The sequence below is a fragment of the Neltuma alba genome, unplaced genomic scaffold (assembly GCF_004799145.2).
Source record: "Neltuma alba isolate B1F8T4 unplaced genomic scaffold, ASM479914v2 tig00010592_pilon, whole genome shotgun sequence".
Lineage (NCBI taxonomy): Eukaryota > Viridiplantae > Streptophyta > Magnoliopsida > Fabales > Fabaceae > Neltuma > Neltuma alba.
The window spans coordinates 394,580-414,562 of record NW_021635455.1 but is presented as its reverse complement, the minus strand read 5'-3'; the positions used below and the strand labels follow the sequence as shown (position 1 = coordinate 414,562).

Sequence of the window (19,983 nt, the reverse complement as noted above, 5' to 3'; positions counted from 1 at the left end):
TAAATCACAATTAAAAAGCAGTTTTTAAACTATTCCAAACGGCCCTATATTTGTCAATATGTTCTGTATTTGAGATTAGGTGGGTAAAAATTAGGAAGATTGGTAGTTTTTTTTCAGATTGGTTCGCCCGGTAAATAATTTGTGGTGTGTGCTTAGTTTAACTAGCTAACATCTTGATCATAAACATAAAATGCATTTTGCAGTGTAAAAATGAGTTTTATATTTAGAATCAGAAAAGTATTCGTTTTTGTTGCCAGCAACTAATTAGCACTATTAATCTAATCTTTGTGGTTTCAGAATATTAAATAAATGAAATCCGCGGTCTGAATGTCACCTATAAGTCAAACGTAAACTTTTACTTGAGTTGTGCTCCTTCGTTGATTATTTCTTAGGATTGAATTTATTTGAGAACGTTGGAACGATTTATTTAAGTCACATGAAGTTAGTTCACCTGGTAAGATTAGGATGGAATGTAAGCGGAAGCCGATAATTCAAATTGCTTCTTTTTCTTTTTTCTTTTTTGGGAAAAAATGGTCTTGTATACAATAACAGAACTGTATCCCAAAAGGTTCTGTTGCGAGCAATTAAAAATATGTTTATGGAACAAAATTACATCAACATCATCATTTTTTGGGCTATGCATAATTATCATCTTTTTTTTCTTGTTAAAGCACAGGTATTACCTTGTTAGAGGCAATCCTATTCGAGGTACTATTAAGTACTAAATGTGAGCATCTTTTTCAATAGGGATTCAAATCTTAATTCACCACATTCTGACCGACTAGTTCCTTCTGTTAAACCCAATCCAGTTGGTATAAGTATCATCTCATCAAAGACAATTCTAAACACTGTTAAATACTATTAAACATAACTCATTCTATTTGACCCCATCTCCTGCCAAGGCCACGAAAATAATGTGAGCAATCCACCTCCCACAAGGAAGTGGGCTGGCCCATGACTTTTAGGCCTTGGCCCACCAAAGGACCGGGGGGTGCATGATATGATGATATCTCAATCGGTGAAATAACACGTTGATCTGCCTAGCCATAACCCTCCAACACCAGTTGTCTCCTCCCCCTATTGATCATCCACTGCTGTCGATTGTCAAGAAGTCCCCAGGCTTCTGGAAATTCTTCATTAATGGTGCCCCTAGTTACCTAAGCTCCCTGAAAGTGACTCTTCAAACTAGCATATTAATTCAGGTCCCGCAAACTTCCTATCCACGAACTCAAAACGCTAGTGAGCTTTCCCATTTCTGAGGCAGAGAAGGCACATCGGGAATAAAAGCGTTTAGTGTGATTAATGAATTATTATTTGTCAAAAATTCCGAGGAACGTAATCACGGCCTATAACTGTTTTTTTTTTTTTAAGAGAAAAAATCATCAAGTACGCATCAGCAAATCAAGCGAGGCACAAGTTATGCTTTATCTTTAGATGACACCTTCTATTACATGCGCGCATATATTAGGTTTGTTGCATGCATTATTTTTTTGAGAGAATTACAATGAGGTCCCAAGTAATTAAAAAACAAGTCCCAGAGGTTGTCATTCTCACTGTAGGACTTGTTATTATAGACTGCTCAGGTTGTTACTTGGGACTGTTTAGTGATTATTTCTCTTACGTAGGACTTGAATGTAATTCTCCCTATTTTTTTAACTGCTGTTTGTTTCTTGAATACGAAGAGACAATAATGTCAAATGAAACACACATACGCACACTTAACCGTATTCTCAAACTTCATACTCCCTCCGTTTCTTATTATAAGAGACGAATAACCGAATTACGTTGATCAAAAAAGCAGTTAAAATTAGTTAAGAACAATCAATGTGTAAAAAATATAATTTCTTTTCCAAAAATGCCCTTATTAATAAGGAGAGAGAGTATGAGAGAGAACAATTAAATTATTGAAAGAAAGAGAAGGGGAATGGAGAGAGAGTGTGAGTTGGAGACAATAAATATGGATAAAATAGGAAATTAACACAAAAAAGTAAGACAACTTTTAAGTGTCTCTTATATATAGGAACATGCCATAAGCATCAAATATCTCTTATAATAAGGAACGGAGGGAGTATAATCTAGCACGAGACTCATATCTAATTTAATCTGCATCAGCCAGTTAAAGGCACGTACATGCTTCAAAAATAAGAAGAAAATGTAGTTCCAATTACAGTGCAACCTAATCATCAGGCTATCATTAATCTTCCCGCCCGCGGCATCATCCGAAGATCTGAATCGTAATAAAAGCATCTACGGAAGAGAAAACGCAGCAAGAAATGAGGGGGGAAAAAAAAGCATATTCATAATAATGGCATTTACAGATTTGTGTGGCTCATATAATAAAATGTCCAACATGCGTGGCAGTACCAATTTGGCGTACTCCGATCTCCTGCATTCACATCCTCCAAATTAAACAATGTGATTCAAATCCAAAAGCTCCAGACAATGAGACACCCCAGCCCAAGGCCAGCCGTTCGAATCAATTTCCCTTTCCCCGCTGGGTCACCCCTCCCCACTCACCTTCCCCGCCACAGCCAACTCTTCCTTTTCTAATGAACACAATTATTAACTAATTGTTCTGAATTCCGACCCCTTCCATTTTTTGTCCCCAAAGAAAAATGGGAGTTTAATTAAAATCTAGCGTTTTCGAAGCCGTGCAAGTCGCTAACTCGATTCAACGACTTCTTCATCATGGCCATCTTGGCCAGCTTCTCAGCCGCTCTCCAAGCCGATGTCGGCGTCAGCGGCTCCCCATCTTCATCCACCAACAACGACGCTTCTCTTTCACTGCCTCTTCTCCGTTGCATCGCCATCATCTGCTGCTGCTGAATCTTATCCATCTGGTGCTGTCTCCGCCAATGAAGTTCTGCCAGCTCAGCTTCCAAGCCACGGATGAACTCGTCGGCCGAGATCGAGCTCGACTGCATCAGAAGAGCTCGAGTCGAAGCCAGCAAATGATGCGCGCTCGTGAAGTCATTGTGCTCCGTCAGTCTCCGAGACTCGGCTATGGCCCTCGTTGTCACGAACAGATTCCTCAACCTCTCGATTCTGATGCCGGAACCTCGTGTAGTTTGAGGTGGCGGTACCATAATACTCTGTTCGCCGCCGTAGACAATCTCCTGCGTGGCAGGGCATTTGAAAACGCACCGTACAGTCATTACATGGTGGGCCCCGTAAGCCGAAGAAGGAACTCTCAGCTCCACCAGAATCTCTCTCTCTTCTTCCGCGTACAAATCGCCGAGCCGCACGGACCCTGAGCTCAGCACCGTGGGCCTCCCGCTGCAAGAGTAAACGGCGCTAATTTCAGCCGGCGCTGAGCCTGCCTGGAAGCCGAGCTGAATTCTCAGGTCCTGCACCACCACGCTCAATAACCCACCAACGCACTTGGCAAACGCATCCTCGGCCGGCTCGTGGCTGTACCCGGCGTTCTGTCCAAACCCGAAGGCATGAACCGGGATCTCGATGTGAGCGAAGCGAGTAGAAGGCCAAGTAGTGGAGCCTTTCCGCTGATTATTTGGGTCCCCAGATTGTCCTCTCTCACCTTGGCCGTCCGATAAGAGCATAACGCTCGCCACCGGGTTTCTGTCCCTCCGGTCTTCCAGCACTTTGGTGGCTTTCCTCAAAGCGTCTCCCACGCAAGTTCCTTGGCCACAGACAAGCCGATCAATGATGCGGCGAGCGGCGCGCTGCCCCTGGGCCGACATTCTTCTTAAAGGTAATAATCGTTTGGCGCTGGCCGAAAAAGCCACTATAGAGAGCCTGTCAGCTGGGCCGAGGGACGAAATAACCAAACGCATAGCGCGCTTGAGCATGTGAAGCTTCGCTCCGGCCATGCTGCCACTCACGTCAAGAACTGTGACAAGATCAACGGGCGCCCTTTGAGACGGGTCCAGAAGCGGCGATGCAATCTTATTGGTGCTACGAGCCGCCGGAGCCTTCACCTTTAAAACCAAAGCGCAAGTCCGGTGGCTCCGAGAGACTGAAACAATAGCGCACTCCGGCACCAATTTCACCACGACATTTCTGGATTCTTCCTTCGTTTGCAAGTCACGGGAGCAAGATTTGATTGAGGATGAAGTTTTAGGATCGACGAAAAAGCCCTGGAACTCCACAACGTCGTCGTCATCTTCACAGTTTTCATCAGCTTCTGGTATGGTAATGATTTGGCCTCCGGAGGTAGGAGATAGAAGTGGCTCGTCATCGTCGTAGGGCCTGATGGAATCGGAACGCTTGGACTGATATCTTTGCTGTGGTGGCGGTTCAACGTTCTTGGTTGTGAAAGCTGAGGGGGAAGGGTTTTCCGTTCTGCTGTCATCGCTGGCATTTGGATGATCATCAATTCTCTTTTCAGCGACGATGTCGTTGTGTTGAGATGATTCAGAGGAGGGATTATTGTGGAGGGCGAGTAGGGGTATGTCTTTCCAGGTGGCGCCGCAGAGTGGGCAGACAAGGCTTCCGTGCTTTCGTACATAAGCAACGATACACGGAAAGTGAAAAGCGTGAGAACATTCTGCTGTATATATGGCCGTGCCCTGACCTGCCTTCACGCTATTCAAACACAGCCCACAAGTACTCTGCTTGCCCAAGAAACAAAAGCAAGAATGAAAATATCATCATTTGGATCTATAAATAAAATACGAATTTCATTATAGCGGAGCAAAAGAACGAGTCTCACTCTAAATTTGAAGCTGTTTTTGAAGAGAGACAACTTCAAAGGCGAGCGAGGAGAGGTTGGATTTGAGGCAGTGGATGGCGGTTTGGGGGATTTGGTCGCCTTGGGAGTGGTGTTTTTGCATTGAAATCTGGGGCTGTCATCAGCTGCTGCAGTTTGAGCCGCTTCTGAAATGGTTCGGCAACGCAAGCTTGGACTTGATAGAGGTTGAGACCCTTGTGAGCGTGGAGTACTAGAGGCGTTGCTTCCACTAGAGAAGAAACCCAATTTGGCACAGCTTCTGGGGCTCGGGCTTGGGCTTCTCTGCTGCTTGTCTGAAACTCTGGATTCTGGGTCGCGAGTGCAAAAGGCTCTTCTCCAACCAGTCCCCATTTCCCCACACTCCTTTTTCTTCTCTTCTATCCTTGTCTGTGCCTTTGTGTTTAAAGTTTCATGAAAGGAATAGAGAATAAGCTATAGCTCAGTAGGTGGAGAAAAACAAATTTTTGTTTGTTTTCATGGATCTGATGACTTCTGAGGATGGCATAGAAGACAAAAAGGGAGCTATGGAAATGGCCAGAAGAGAAGAAAAGAACAGGGGGGATCAAAAGAAATGTGAAAGGCGAAGAGACAAAGTTAAAGCGATGAGGATTATTATACGATAGGAGCGCGCAGGTGTGATCGGGTCAGGTCTTTTGTTCTCCGTAATATCTGTTCTCCTTTTTCCCCTCTCACTGATTGAACAACGCAAAAAAGATCCACGCAATTAAACGCCGTGAGAAAGTTATGTCGTAAGCTCCCCTCTGCTACCTCTCTTTCTTCCTCTGCCCCACTGTCTCTCTATTTGTATGATTCGTTTCAAAGACGAGAAGGTCCTGTTATAATACATACATTTATATCATTTTCCTTCGGGCAAAAAGCAACCTGTTCACTTTCCAAGGTAAATCAATTATTTACCAAGATAATTTACCAAAAAAGGAAAGATTTTGCCAAGATAACAAGCGCGTCGTGGTTTGTTTTTCAAGTAACCGGTCAACGACCCATCCTTTTTAATCACTTCCCACTCTGTTGAGTGTCATCAAACAAGGCGATAAAATCTGGAGCAGAAGAAAGTATATGAGCTGCGTGCGAAGCTTTAATTAAGTCGATAACTAACCGCATAAAAAACGCCCTAATATTGGGTCAACGAAAAAACATGATAATAATAAAGAAAATCCCTAGGAGGCGAATGAGAGAATGTGAGGTATCCCCGGTGCATAAGAACACGTGGGCGAACGTCTGAGTTTTAATGGAAGTGGACAGTAAAAATTCAGATGGGGGCAGAGCACACGATGAACTAGGTTGGTAGATACAGGGGAAGGAAACGACGTGAGCCGTTGATTGCACGCAATAGGGAGGGATGAGGCGGGACTGGGGTGGCATGGGGATTTTAAAAGCAGAGTGGGGACCACAAAGGGAGGTCCCTCAACCTAGGATCACAGAGAGCGGTCACCTCTTTTGTTCTTGTGTGTTTCTGAAACAGTAAAAAAAAACCCAAAAAAGAAAAACAAATAGGCAGGGGAAGGTTTCTGTCCAAAAAAAAAAAATAGGCAGGGGAAGGTAAGAGGAGAGAAGGGAGAAGACATGAAACATGAGTGGTGCTTGGTAGGCATGTCAGGAGTTCGGAGACCTACGGCTACGGAGCCCCTACAGCACCGTTACTAGTATCTGCTTGTTTCCACCTACAAGGCTACAAGACACTGAATGTTGTTGGACCACATTATTCCAAGGCAGCTTTTTGCACTCTTCATGCATCTTTCTTTTCACATCCAAACCAAAACTAGGAAGGAAGGGAGCCAACTGGGAGCATTGTGCAATAGGCTAATAGCATCTCTTGTGTCTGAGCTTTGTGGTTTCGGCCTTGCTTTCTCAACACGTCAACCGTCACTTCATGCATCCCCCCAGATTGAGTAATCATGCTCTAATCTCTCTCCTTTTAACCGCAAAGCCCATCCTTTCCTATTGTTTTCAATTCAAGGGTTAGGCATGCAGCCTTAAGTAGAATTAACGATTCCGTGCGCACAGGAGTTGATGTGGAGAGGGGGAGGGACGTGTGCATGGGAAGTAGGTAGACTTAGGCTGTGTTTGGTGAATGCTCTTCTCTCCCCAGACAACACTCAACCTCCCCACTCTGCCCATGCGTCTGGCTTCAAGGATCTTCATGGTTAATACAAAACCAATTGAACGTGTGTTTGAGCTGCAGAGAGAGAGAGAGACAGAGAGGGGAGGGGGGTAATATAACACTAACTATGCATAATCCACCACGGGGACGAAAACAATTGAGTGCCTGTTTGGAATGGTTTAAAAAATCTTCTATAAGCACGTTTCATGTAAATCGAGACACAATTCTTTTTATATATTTACCTCGTATTTCGTAAATCACTATTAAAAAACTACTTATAAGTTACTTATAAACTGTTTCAAACGGGTCCTGAAAGAGTCACTTTTGCTTCAGTGCTAATAATCATTCATTTCAAATTAAATACCACAGTAATGATAATTGTAGTGCCAAATTTATATAGCCAATTAGGAACCCCTCAGGACCCCTTTATTTCCCTTACTCGATCTTTGCTCCCCTCTGTATGTATTTAAATTGTTTATTACAAGTTCAGTTATATTAGGTTGAATTTCAAAGGGTGTGTGTGGTGGTGGGGGAGTTCTGGTCTTCTGGGTCTTCACTCCACGAAATGTTGCTGAGTACTTTTCTTTAGTTACTGATTATATTTCTTTCCCGAGATCCAAGCAAAAGGTCCTACCAAGCACCAGTGTTTCACTCAATGTCCCGCGAACCAGCGTGACCCATAGTCGAGTCTGTGAAAAACACATTAACTTGATTTCTATAATCTCTCGCGCGTCCAATCTCAACCGCGGAATTAAGTTTGTGTGCACTCAAAAATATCTGAGAGAGCAAGGTAGGAGTGGGACAGTTTGGTCTCACTTGATCAGAATAGGAAAACAGTAACCAGACATTGGAGCTTCCATGTCGTTTTGGGTTTGTTGTTCGCTTGTAGTTTTCTGCTGTTTGTTCCGACTGCATCAATCTTTATTCCGTATTATCGGTCAAAGGAAAAAGTAATCATACCCACTAATTGCTTCATTCACAAACCTTTTCGTACCAGAGAGACTGAATTGTTAAGGGGTTGGGGCTCTTAATGCATCTTCACTTATGTACACCTCTTAAAACCATGCGTGTCGCACATAAATTGAACTAGGCAGTGGCCAGTGGCCGTGGATACATGTGAAAAAGGCACGCCCTCCGCAATTAGTATTTAATTACAAGTACGTAATAATTGATCTATTATCCGTTGCTTTTTGTTATTGGAACACCAAATGCCCCCCCAGGCCGATGACTTGAGATGAAAGCAACGAAACAATCAGATATCAGTACCCCCACGGCGGATAAAGATCGATCACGGACCTGCTTCCACTAAAAATAAAATATTTTTATAGATTCGAAAGCATCGCGATTCTATATAATCCGCACAACTCCAAATATCGGGTGACTCGTGTCATTTAAAAAAAAAAATATTATTAGATTTTTTTAAAGGAGAAAAGGGCACTTTTTTCTACCAAATATATGATATTACGATATTACTCCATGTTTAATATAAGATATAGTTTTTAGTTCAATTTAAATTACAGACTATATTTTATATTAAGTGCCTGTTTGGATTAGCGGTGAACAACTGTAATTTTAGATAATCGTAAATTTTATAAGTGATGCTGACTATAAGTGACACTGGTTAATCGTGATTTCTGTTTGGATATTTTTTTTATAAGTGATTTTAAGAATTGTGATTATGTTTGGTTTTCATTTATTAAAATCACTTTTGGGTGTATAATTACTAAAAAGGACATGAAGTTAGTCAAGTTGTTTACATTTTCATAATTATTATATTTAATAATAAATTTTATTAAATATAATTTAATAAATGACATGAATATTTAAATATTATTTTTATTATTTAAAATCACTTACAAAATTTATGTGTAGTACAAATGTTAAATAAAAGACCCCATATAAGAAAAAGCAATCAAAAGGAATCAAGAAACAATCACAGGTATTCAAGACGGTCATTCGCAAGACGCATCGTGAGGATTGGAGATTGGAAATTTGTGACAATAAGATGAGTGAATTCTGACTTGCATAAAGAAAGTGAACAAATAAGGAAGGAAAAATACCTTTTGATTGCTTGATTGATCCAAGAAGGCGAGATGACGGCCTTTTAAGAAAAAATTTGAAGTGGTTTAGCCGTTTAGGTTGAAAAATTGTAGGCAAAATATATGGAGATAATATTTTAAGAGAGATTTTTGAAAGAGTAAATGCAGAGATATCATTTTAGATAAAATAACAATAATAAATATAAAAATAAGCTGAAAAATTATTTGTCATCGTTATTTTCTTAATTTAACAATGCTCCTCGAATTAGAATATGTCTTGAATATTTGATTACGTTGTTTCAATCATATGTCATCCATTATCTGATTTTTTTTAAAAATGTCTTTTAGATAAAATTAAAAGAAAAACAGTTTCATATTGTATGTTTTAAACAAAAAAAATTAAAATAATTACCATTAGAATTAGGGGTAGATTGGAGAAAATTTAGTTACTAAAGATTCATCGGGATTTTTCAAACGCATAAGCTATTTCTTGTTGCTTATCCTAAAAGTGTGGTGGAAGATTAAAATCACAATTTATCGGGATTCTATAAAAATTATCCAACCACCCTAAACATGCTTTATAAGCATTTATTTAAATTTAAATGGGCTTATTTGATATCCTACCGCTTAACCAAACAGGCTCTAAGTGGGTTTTTAGCGTTATGCGCGACTTTGCATGTGTCATAAATAATTCTAGTGAAGATATTTTTTTCAAAAAATTCTAAAAAATACTTATTCAATTTTAAAATTCTAAATAAGAAATTATCACAAAAATGAGTTATTATTTGCTTTTCAAATATAGTCAGTTGCTATTAAAGTATAGTAAACAAGACTTATTTAAAATTTTAAAATTCAAGAAGCATTTTTCTGAGATTTTTCCTTTTCTTTTTGCTGGATCGGATCATATATGCAGTGAGAATTAACGATTAACTATATCACTATCTTAATGATTTATCAATTAAATGGATATAGGCCCCGTTAAAGTTGAGGGGAAATTATTATCTCATCCTGATCTCAACTCTAATACCTACTTTAAATCAATTTAATGATTTCTTTATTTTCGGTTAAACGTATATTTGCAGTCGATGGAGTGAGTGTGTTTTTTATCTCTTAATTTGGGCATTTTAAGCGGGCACTTGTTCGATTTAGCAGCCACGTGACCGATAATATATATGGTTTGATCAACGCCGATTTAACAAGTAGACGATTTATTAGATTTATGGGGGGCAATAATTCAGAAGGAAAAAGATGATAAGTTAAATATATTCTTTATTAAACCAAGTTATATATATGAAATACAAGCCTTGACAATAATATTTCAGTCAACAGATTAAAATTAGAGGAAACAGAATTGAAAAGGGGATATGTGAAATGAGATGGTTGGTGAGATGTTGTCATTATTGGGTCACATGCCCTGAACTCCTTCAATTACTCACAGGTCACGACCCATGATGACCACCAATTTCTTTAATTTGTCACAGAGTGTAATAATAATGATAATAATAATAATAATAACAACGATAATAATAACAACAACAATAATTAGTCAGCTATATATGGTGCTTGCACCAATGAATATATAATTTATGTGACTGGATGCAACTCTTGACGAACAACTCATGCGACTCATGGCATATCAATAATGTGCTTTACTATATTAATATATTCACAATAGTTTTTTAAAAATGACTATAGTAACCAAAAATTTGAAAAGGAAGGGGGAAAAAAAGGCTCAAACGTGTCAGGGGACAAGTATAGTGACGTGGAGGCAGCAACACCTGGTAACTTTGGTTCTCAGATTCCTAAGATAAACGCAACATCCAATCAAAAAGTAGTTGCCGCAACTGTGACTTGGGAAGTGCAGTATTTTTTATCATCTCGGATACTAAATTAACTCTTATATTTAGGATTGGGGTAGTATGATTAAAAATTTATTTGTTTTAATATATTTTTATATATTACAAATTTTTAAATAAGTCTGGAATATTCAGGTAAAAAAAAAGTCTGGTATAAGTTACACTTCGAAGATATTTAAAATTTTAATGCGTACGTCTCTCTAATCTCTTTTATACTTCTTCGACCTTTTTCCCCACCTTTTCTCTTATCCACTTGTTTTCTCTGTCGACAAGAGTGTAATTGGTTTTCCAAAAAAAAAAACCCACTTTTTACGCATTTATATTTAACTAATTTTAACATACTATTTAATCTATACAGTTTGGTCATTTCTAACTTATAAAAAAGATGGTTGGGTAGATAGTATTCAAAACAAATTGGGACAATATTTATATCGGATAGAAAGACTATCCGTCTCTGACGAGTGTCATGCCACAGACATATACAAGCTGTATCACAAAAGTAATAATATTATAACACACAAAGGGCATATTCCAATATATCTGGATAGAAAGATAGTAGAAATATGTGAGAAATGATGATAAGATTAAGGGTGTAATCAGTGAAAGAAATGAGAGGAAGTGAAGTGATGTGAGGAGTAATTATTGGGGTACGTGGAGTTGTCGTTTGCATGATGGCAACATGAGAGGAGACGACAAACCAATTCCTTCACTGTAAAATCATTTCCTCAAATCATAATCTCTATAACAAAGCTTAATTATACTCATATTTTACGTACAATTATGGATCACTCATGGGCCCTCCAAGATTCGAATCCACCGATGATCATTCACGCCTGATTATTTACCCCTTATTTGCATTGTCCCTTCTCACATTGTAAGTCACTCTTTTGTTTTACCACGCTTGGGCTTATTCACCTAACACTTAACATGACTTGACCCTTTTCCCCTCACTCATTTCCCCCCACTGCTTCCCTGTCATTTAAACATAAAGCTTTTGTACGTTTTGCCATTTTACCATCTAAATTTGAATCACCGATTAAAAAAGAAATGCTATATATGTGTGACCAAAATTTCAGCGTACCACCAGAGAAACGCCTTTACATCTCTTGTCATTGCAGCAGGGAACCAGCAACACAGCAGCCATGGGCTCTTTCGTTTGGTGGAAAAGCACGGAGGCTTATGGTTCTTAATTATTAGGTGGGATAATCGTATACAGTCAGACAGAACCACAAGGGGAAGCCCAATAATTTAAGCACATCGATGGTACCATATTTTCAAAAGCTATGCTTAGTTAATTAATTAATTAGTAGCGCAATCTAATCAGTAAAGTAGAATGGAAGAAGTGGTCGGTCATGTGGCACTGCTTTAATTTAGAGTCATTTAGGACAAGGCGCACAAAATTAGCAATGACCCATACGCTCCAGTTTCCCCCCCATCACTTTCTGATTTGAAGTGTGAAGAACACATAAAGTGAATATATTAACCACGTCCCTCGCTCGCTCGCTAGCTAGCTACTGGCTATAATTTTGTCATCAGAAGATGGGAGCTTTGGTGGTTGGCTTTATCGGGAAGATAACTAATCATACATAATAATGATACCCTGTAGCTGCGCTTAATTATTGGGAGAGAAAAGACTGTGTTTAAAGATTCTGTAAAATGTTTAGGTGAAACAATGTTGTCAAACTAGGTTATCTTGAGGAACCATAATCTCATTTTTGTCAAAAGCAGTGGACTTGGAAAGAAAAGATATAGGCAGATCCATATGGGAAGTTATGGTGGGCAAGGCGAGAGAATTATATTTAATATCAGAAGCAATAATTTGGGTATGATCTCTGCATGTGTCGTGACATTTGATTGCAACCACAAGTGCTGGTAATCACTACTCCAACTTCCTTTAATCATGCAAGAAACAGGCATGGGAAGCCCACGCCATGAGAAGAAAACTTGCCTACCATTTAGGCTTTGTTTAATGTAAAGCACATCCATCTGAATTAATTGCATTATTTCAGACAACGAAACTCAGATAACGACGTGGGTCCACCCAGATTTCTTAGTTGAAATTGCTTCACTCTTCTGATCCCCTATCATCAGATTTTTCTGGTTTAATTAATTTTTAAAATCTTTCTGCTTTGTGACTCTCTACTTCCATCTTTTTTGATTTTTTAGTTTAAAATGATTGCAGGGATGGGCGTAGATTTGGGGATGAGATGGTGGCACAAGAAACAGAAATCAGAACTTCCATGTCGTTCTTGATGCATGTGGTCAAATGAACATTCCACATCCAGATTTGACTATATATCAATAATGAGTCATCGTCAATGTTATTGAAAGAGTGAATTAATTCAAAAGCTTCTCGTTCTTTTAGATTTCACAAAAAGAGAAGACTGCTTACCATAAAAGATACCATATCAGCTGAATCAATTTCTGCAGACCGACCTTTTGAGATTTGCAGGCGGTGGAGAATAATTAGGAGTTAATGGGTAGTTTGGTCGTTGGCTAGAATAATAACAGGTTGCTTTTAAGCGTTGACATGTTTCTGCATGAGACAAGTTTACTACAGAATATATATGCGTTACTTGTGATATTAAACAATTTAAACAGATATGAATATAATGAAAGTGGAAGCATTAATCAGTTGACTTATGCGAGCCTATTGAAGACCCCTTTTTTAGCCTTCATAGTGTTGGAGCCACATCGCATTACGTTAATTGATTATTAAACACCAGAACCGGATTGGTTGCGATAAGGTATGCATCTGTATATAGAAATATATATACACATATATATTTATATATATGAAAGACGGATTAAGTGCTTGTATCGTACACTGTGTAAGCAAACTGTTTTAAAACTGTCATGTAATCATTGATGAAGGTGAAGTTAGTTTTCTTGGCTTAAGTTTGTAATTATTTTCGATCGTTTTAACATGGATTTCAGAGTTCACTCAAAAAACATTTTGTCATGAAAAATCTGGTATGGTTTTTGTTTTTTAATCTCATTGAAAACAATCATATTTAAGGTATTATCAGAAACTAAATATAGGCATCTCTCTAATTTAGACATTCAAACATTGATTTATCACTTTGCAAAAAAACTAACTCGTTTCGTTAATCCAGTTTCTATCAGCATAGTATGAGCTTATACTTTTCTTTTTTTTTGGTTGCCCACCCAGTTTACCGGAGCTTTGTTCCGATTACATCTGGATCTGACCCGCGTTGCGCACTTGGCTATGGTGGGTGAGTCTCCCAACAGGAATTTCTGCATACACTGAGACTCGAACTCGAGACCTCACTTAAGCGGTACCAAGCCGCTTACCGCTTGGACCAACCCCTATTGGTATGAGCTTATACTTGAATGGCTGTGTTTTTCCTCGAAACTTTGAGCCCGTGTATGGGCCATCCCCAGCACCCTGGAATCCACTGGATCTTCAAGATGGTCCACTCCGAATTCATCCCGAACTTGAAAAAAGTTCCCTTAGCTCGTTATTTTAATTGGGAATGAATTTCAGTTTCCATTATCTCTGTAATATACTATTACCTCCTATTCTAAAAATAAAAACTAGTTTTTTTTTTCACCAGAGAATATAGACGCTAGTTAATAGTATAATTTATATTACAAACTAACTCATTCTTATATTTATGATAGGAGGTAGTATTAAATAGCAACTAATAACTTGTCATCAGACCTGACCTTTCAGTTTTCTTTTTGAGAAAGTCCAACTATTTTCTAGTGATTTTTGTAAAAATAAAATTAACTTGTTCTTTTTTTCCCCTTGAAATTTGATAACAGACGATAAAAACATCACGTTTTTTTCCCTGAGAAAATATATCTTCGAATTTTGGTTCATTTCATTTCCCTTCGAGCCTGGGGGCTCTCAAATTTGCGCACACGTTGAAGTGCAGTGCGATTCTTTTTTTTTTTTTTTGTTACAAAAATTTAGATAAGGGTTTCAACTCAACTCAAATTAACAGCAGGGTGCTTGAAGGGCTCATTCTAATCGATACTAATATTGAGCAAGACGAACCTATATTATGTCTCAGATGTTAATCTAGACACTCCCGTTCTATGATGCCTCTACAAGCACCGAGATGGAGAATCAAACCCTTTTTCTTCTGGGTGAGAGGGTTTCGTTCTTACGTCTCAACCCATAGACAATGGGTGTGCCTAATTCTAGATAATGACAATAATTTCTTAGCCAGAAATTTCAAAAGTTGAATTGTAGCGTGTAACTTTATTCTTATCCTTACGAGTAATTGTCATGTTCTCCTAATTCCTTTTAATTGGTTGGGCATCAAACCATCTTTAATAAGCTGTAATTATGTCAGCCTAAAAAGGTTATGCATATCAATTACCGTATCAAATCCTCACATAGTAATATAATTCCATGTCCATTTTCAGGAGCAAGAACAAAGAGGCAGGAGCATCCCTAAATCCATTATCAACTACTCCATCCTTTTGTTCTTATTAAGTTGCGATTTTTCAAACGCATGTATTCTTTATTATACGTTACGCTTGATAAAAGTTTAAATATTTAATATTTTTTATTTTGAACTTCAGTTAATTACATACCTCACCCATATTTTTTTCCCTCTCATCACTTTTTATACAGCTCATTCTCGCTCCCATTTATTGTTTCCGTAAATAAACGTAGCTGTAGAAAATAAATTGTATTTTTTATGTATTTATTTTCTTAATTAATTTTAAACAACTTTTTAATCAATATAATTTGGTTCATTGTATTATATACAGGGATATGTAGTATGTGGAATAATATTTAAGGTTAGCAAACCTCTTTTATAAATAAACCTCTGATATTTATGATTTGCCCCCTCATCATATACAAGAAATATCATTATAGTCCAAACACATTAATTTTTATAACCATCATACGCATTAAGCTTTAAAAATTTTGATTTTGAAATTAAACATTTATTTTAGCTTAATACCACCTCCGGTTACTATTTATAAGATTTTACTTATAGACTATAAATAAAATCTTATAATTATGACCAAATAAAACAACATCACATTTTTAAATATTTACATGTACCCGCACCTTCGATTATTAATTCCAACACCATGCCCTACAAGCTAGCTATTATCAGAGTTTCACATGCTTGGCTCCTGGATCCCCCAACATCCAAATCCAAGGGTGGGACATTATATCTCAGTAGTTTAAGGTAAGGGTCAGAGCATCATCAAACACAACGCTTATGATATTGGAAAACCCACAAACCAACAGGTAAAAACCCCACGTATCACAATTTCTGCTCGTGTCAGTTCCTGGTTATATCCCAGCTACGATATGGAAATGCTTCCAAAACATGTCAGTGCCGTCGGCAGGTAATGAATGGTGACAGTGAAACTGTAAAAGGTACGAGACGGCGACGCATGGCTTTTTCTTTTTACAATCACACAAGCATACATACAGACAAGGTTGAACCGACAACACAATGTGCAAACTACAGATCCTGCGTCACATCAAGAATTAACCCCCATATCTATGTTCTTCCATAGCTTATTACTCAGCATAGACACGGCTACATCATAAAACTGTCATGGTAAATAGTATCATGGTTAAGGAAGCTTAACATGAAATTTATCCAGATCATCATGCCTTCATCCCTTGCCTTTAAGTAATCACAAGCCCTTCGATTGCTCCCCCCACATCACCTTGAATGAAGCTTCCAATCCCGTACACAGTTCAATGTACCCGGTTTCACTTCTTATTTCTTCCTGGGAGCTGCAAGAACGCCAAGAAAAGTGATAAATTTTGTGAATCATAAAGAGTAAACACTCAAACACAAACTAAAGAGTAGAGCTGTTAGATATATTTTGTGCAGTATCCTTCGGATTGCTTTCACTTCCCTGGGTAAGCAGAAGAAGGCGGGATTTCAACTTCTGTTTCACAGTCAAATTCTGTTTAACTGTGGAAGTCAAGTTTTAATAATAATAATAGGACTAATTGGGATTTTGGAATTCAGATTCTAGGACTTGGGACATTTGATCCTAAGGTCAGAATAAAAATTCCTAAAATTCAATTCATGAAACGCAAGAAACAATCTACAGTAGAGCCACTCAAGTAGAACCATGTTTCAGTAGTACTGGCTCAAGATACGTGGTCAGTGGTGTGGAGTTGAACAGGAATACTAACCTAAACCAATGGCTTCAGAACTCTTCATGATCCTCATCCTCCTGCATGTCTCAACAAACATCCTGCAAAGAGTCAAGGGTATGGACGGTGACAATCAAAGTCAAACGATACATCTTCGTTTCAGAGAAATTTTAAGTGGCAGGCAAAAGCATCAACCATGTCTGTATCAAGATCATAGCAATGTGACTGGGAAGCTCAAAACTCAAAAGCATATATGTGGTGTTTCTCTCTTTTCAAACACAACATGACTTTTGCACGCCAAATTATAAAAAATAATTAGAGTTATAGTTTTTTCACCTCAATGCTGTGAGTAATACATCTCTATAATATAAATTTGCTGTGATGGAAATTATTTATCAGCCAATCAGAACTTACTCCCAGGGAACATCACCCACAAGCATCCAGTCACTTTCTTTGTCCTCATAAGTAAGAACATATTCAGACCCCCGAAGCAGATCTCTCATCTTGCTTTCATTCAGCATCCCCTTACCCAGAGTTCCATTAGATCCGCATTGACCTGAAATCACGCCAAAACAAGCAGTAACTAGATCCAGGCAAACCAATCCAGAATGTTTTCTTTAGAAGAAAACTGCTCAATTCGATGTATCAAATTGAAGTTTTTCCCTACCTATGGTGAAACAACTGAACATCTTCTCCAGAGAAGAAGATAGTTCTGTATATGCATGGTAATTCTTCAAGTCTACTTTCCTTAAATATGGAGCACCATCCATACTGACCTTGACAAACAGTGCTTTTCCATCTACTTCTTCAGTATTTTTCGTAGTGGTAGCCAATGAATTTTTCCTAAATGATCTAATAGGAGGCCAACCCACAACCTGTGCCCTGCCACAGAAGCAAGATATCAGATATCATTTTCATCATCATCACTACCAAATCCCCCCTTTCCACTTACTTAGTAGTATGTATACTGCTATTATTTGCAGAAACATTATAGTTTGGTTTGGTTTTGTCCACAACATGGGGACTCTCTTGTTCCACCTTTGGTGGTGCTGCTTCTTTTGCTTTATCGAGCACAACACTTGTTTTCAATCCTAAATTAGCAGAGGGTTTAGGTGACAAAATTGTATTCGCCTCCGTATTTGCTAGGAATTGCCCCTGCATGAATAGATAAGGAACTTGTTAATGTTTTGCCCAGCAAAAAAGTACATGCCCCTTGAGTGAATGGGATGTAACTTACCTTGGAGAACTCATTCATAGCATCTGAGAACCCTCTTTTGTTACCCAAAACAACATTCTTTGACGAACGATGTTGATCATCCGTTGAAGGATGCAAGGGAAAAAGAGGTTTCTCATCGAATTGAGTTGAACTTTCAAAGCACCGATGATCTGAGTCTTCTCTTTCAGGAGATTGAGATCCCGGAAGCCCCAGTCTCAGCTCTGTAGCTTTTAGGTTCAGCCTAGTTTTACTCTCGTCCGAGAAGGACTGAGCTGAGCTGTCCACTGAAGAACAATCAGACAATCCCATGTAGTTGCGTTCTTTCAGTTTGGAGCCGTTGAGGCAAACACTTTCCATGGTGGTTGAGGAGGCCAACACATTGACATCGCTTTGATCTTTGTCCTCCCTTATGCCGAGCAGCAGTGTAGACATTAGGATTCAGCCGAGGAAACTACTTATTGTGCTTACCCTGTCGAACACAACAGCATTTGACATTGTTCAGGGAAGAGATACACTGCTCGAGTAATTTAACGAAGTTGTAACATACAGAACACTCAAGTCGGCATAAAAATTTTGAATCAAAGCAAGCAAGAACAGCTAGCCACAGTTGATTAAGAAACAAGCCCCGCGAGTATTTATCTGACATTGCGTAAACCATTGAAGCATAGCTCTGCGCATAAACTATTTGCTTTGTCCATAACAGGAGTGAAACAGGCAACAATGGCCGGGTATTGATATTCAATAACGCGAAGTTACCAACACTTCAGGATTTAGAAGCAACATCTTGAAAAAGATCGGTGAAAAAATAGCCACAAGACAATATTCCTTTACGCTTACAGAAGAAGTTTCGCGTACCTCACAATAGACTATTCAGGCATGTAAGCTGAGGAGCTTCTACAGTAGAAACCAGTAAGCAGAAGAAATCAAGCGAGGAGAATTACGTGCTTTTCCATGTGACGAGTGTTCTCTGTTTGATTCATCAGAAGGTGAAAGGGAGAGGAAGAAATATTGAGTGGCTGTGCTCGGTGAGAAACACAGTGCTGAGTAAAAAAGAAAGTACCAAGTGCTGAAAGACTTCGGGGAAAAAATAAAAAGAAAGGGACAGGTTGAAAATTTCCACTAACTGTATGGGAGCCAGTAAGGAAAGAAGAGAAAGCTACGCCAAGTTGAAAGAACCACAGAAAAATAACTATGAAATCCGAAACGAATGCCTCGTTTTAACCCTCAAAACTTGGAAGAAAAATTGAGAGGCTAAAGATCATGACCGTTTTACCTGAATATTACCAGAGCAGAGAGCTGAAGAAGAATGACGACGCAGACTTCGGTTGAACACAGAGCAGCTGAAGCAGGGAAGAGAGAAACAGAGAGCAAAAGACACTCGGCCTTGATGTAATTTGCATTTATATTAAAGAAGAGCATAATTTGCTTTTGTCTACGATTAATTTCATCTTAAAATCCGCCCAACAATACGTGTGCAGTCAAATCGAAGGCTGAGATTCTCTGACAGTTGGTAACACACCGGTGATTCTTTCTTCGTATAAAATAGCTTCATTTTATGCATGCATGACATCAGACTATAGGAGGCAGTTAAAGGAAGAATACAAATAATATATGATGCTTCCAAGATAAACAGACAGGGTTCCGGCAGTTAATTGATTTTGCGGTGGTGTTTCTACGGTGGGTTAAAAAATTATTCATCGTGGGATTATGGTTATAATTAAGATTACAATTAAGGAATGTTAACTGTTATTTTAAAGGCCAGAGTGGTGGTGGGATGAAATATGCATGACATGTGGATGGCCTCAGCATCGCTTTTTGTGAGAGGGGAGGCAATTGGCATTGGTACTACGGAATCCACGAGAGAGAGAAGGGGGATAGGTGTTATTTGATTATTCACTAAAGTAGGCATTATCTGAATAAATAATTCATTTATTTGCTTGCCTCGTTT

The 19,983-nt window shown here is 38.6% G+C and overlaps 2 protein-coding genes across 4 annotated transcripts; both read right to left on the bottom strand.

Moving 5' to 3' along the window:
* Positions 1–2,107: 2,107 nt before the first annotated feature.
* On the bottom strand, positions 2,108–5,614 carry LOC114757342 (E3 ubiquitin-protein ligase WAV3). Of its 2 annotated transcripts, XR_003741552.1 has the most exons (3): positions 4,673–5,614; positions 2,365–4,571; positions 2,108–2,247 (listed from the first exon to the last, which is right to left on the bottom strand). XR_003741552.1 is itself a non-coding variant. In XM_028946357.1 (2 exons), the coding sequence occupies exons 1-2, from the start codon at positions 5,039–5,041 to the stop codon at positions 2,628–2,630; spliced, it is 2,313 nt and encodes a 770-aa protein (XP_028802190.1). In that variant the 5' UTR covers positions 5,042–5,614; the 3' UTR covers positions 2,270–2,627. The 2 variants fall into 2 exon arrangements, 1 of the variants encoding a protein (XP_028802190.1); XM_028946357.1 differs by lacking the exon at positions 2,108–2,247 and having other exon boundaries at positions 2,270–4,571.
* Positions 5,615–15,984: 10,370 nt separating this feature from the next.
* Positions 15,985–19,426, bottom strand: LOC114757375 (auxin-responsive protein IAA9-like). 2 transcript variants are annotated; one of them, XM_028946402.1, is made up of 8 exons: positions 19,309–19,426; positions 18,891–19,002; positions 18,057–18,504; positions 17,772–17,974; positions 17,487–17,701; positions 17,234–17,375; positions 16,859–16,920; positions 15,985–16,447 (listed from the first exon to the last, which is right to left on the bottom strand). In XM_028946402.1, the coding sequence occupies exons 3-8, from the start codon at positions 18,465–18,467 to the stop codon at positions 16,431–16,433; spliced, it is 1,050 nt and encodes a 349-aa protein (XP_028802235.1). In that variant the 5' UTR covers positions 18,468–18,504; positions 18,891–19,002; positions 19,309–19,426; the 3' UTR covers positions 15,985–16,430. The 2 variants fall into 2 exon arrangements, with proteins under 2 accessions (XP_028802235.1, XP_028802236.1); XM_028946403.1 differs by lacking the exon at positions 18,891–19,002.
* Between the last annotated feature and the right edge of the window lie 557 nt (positions 19,427–19,983).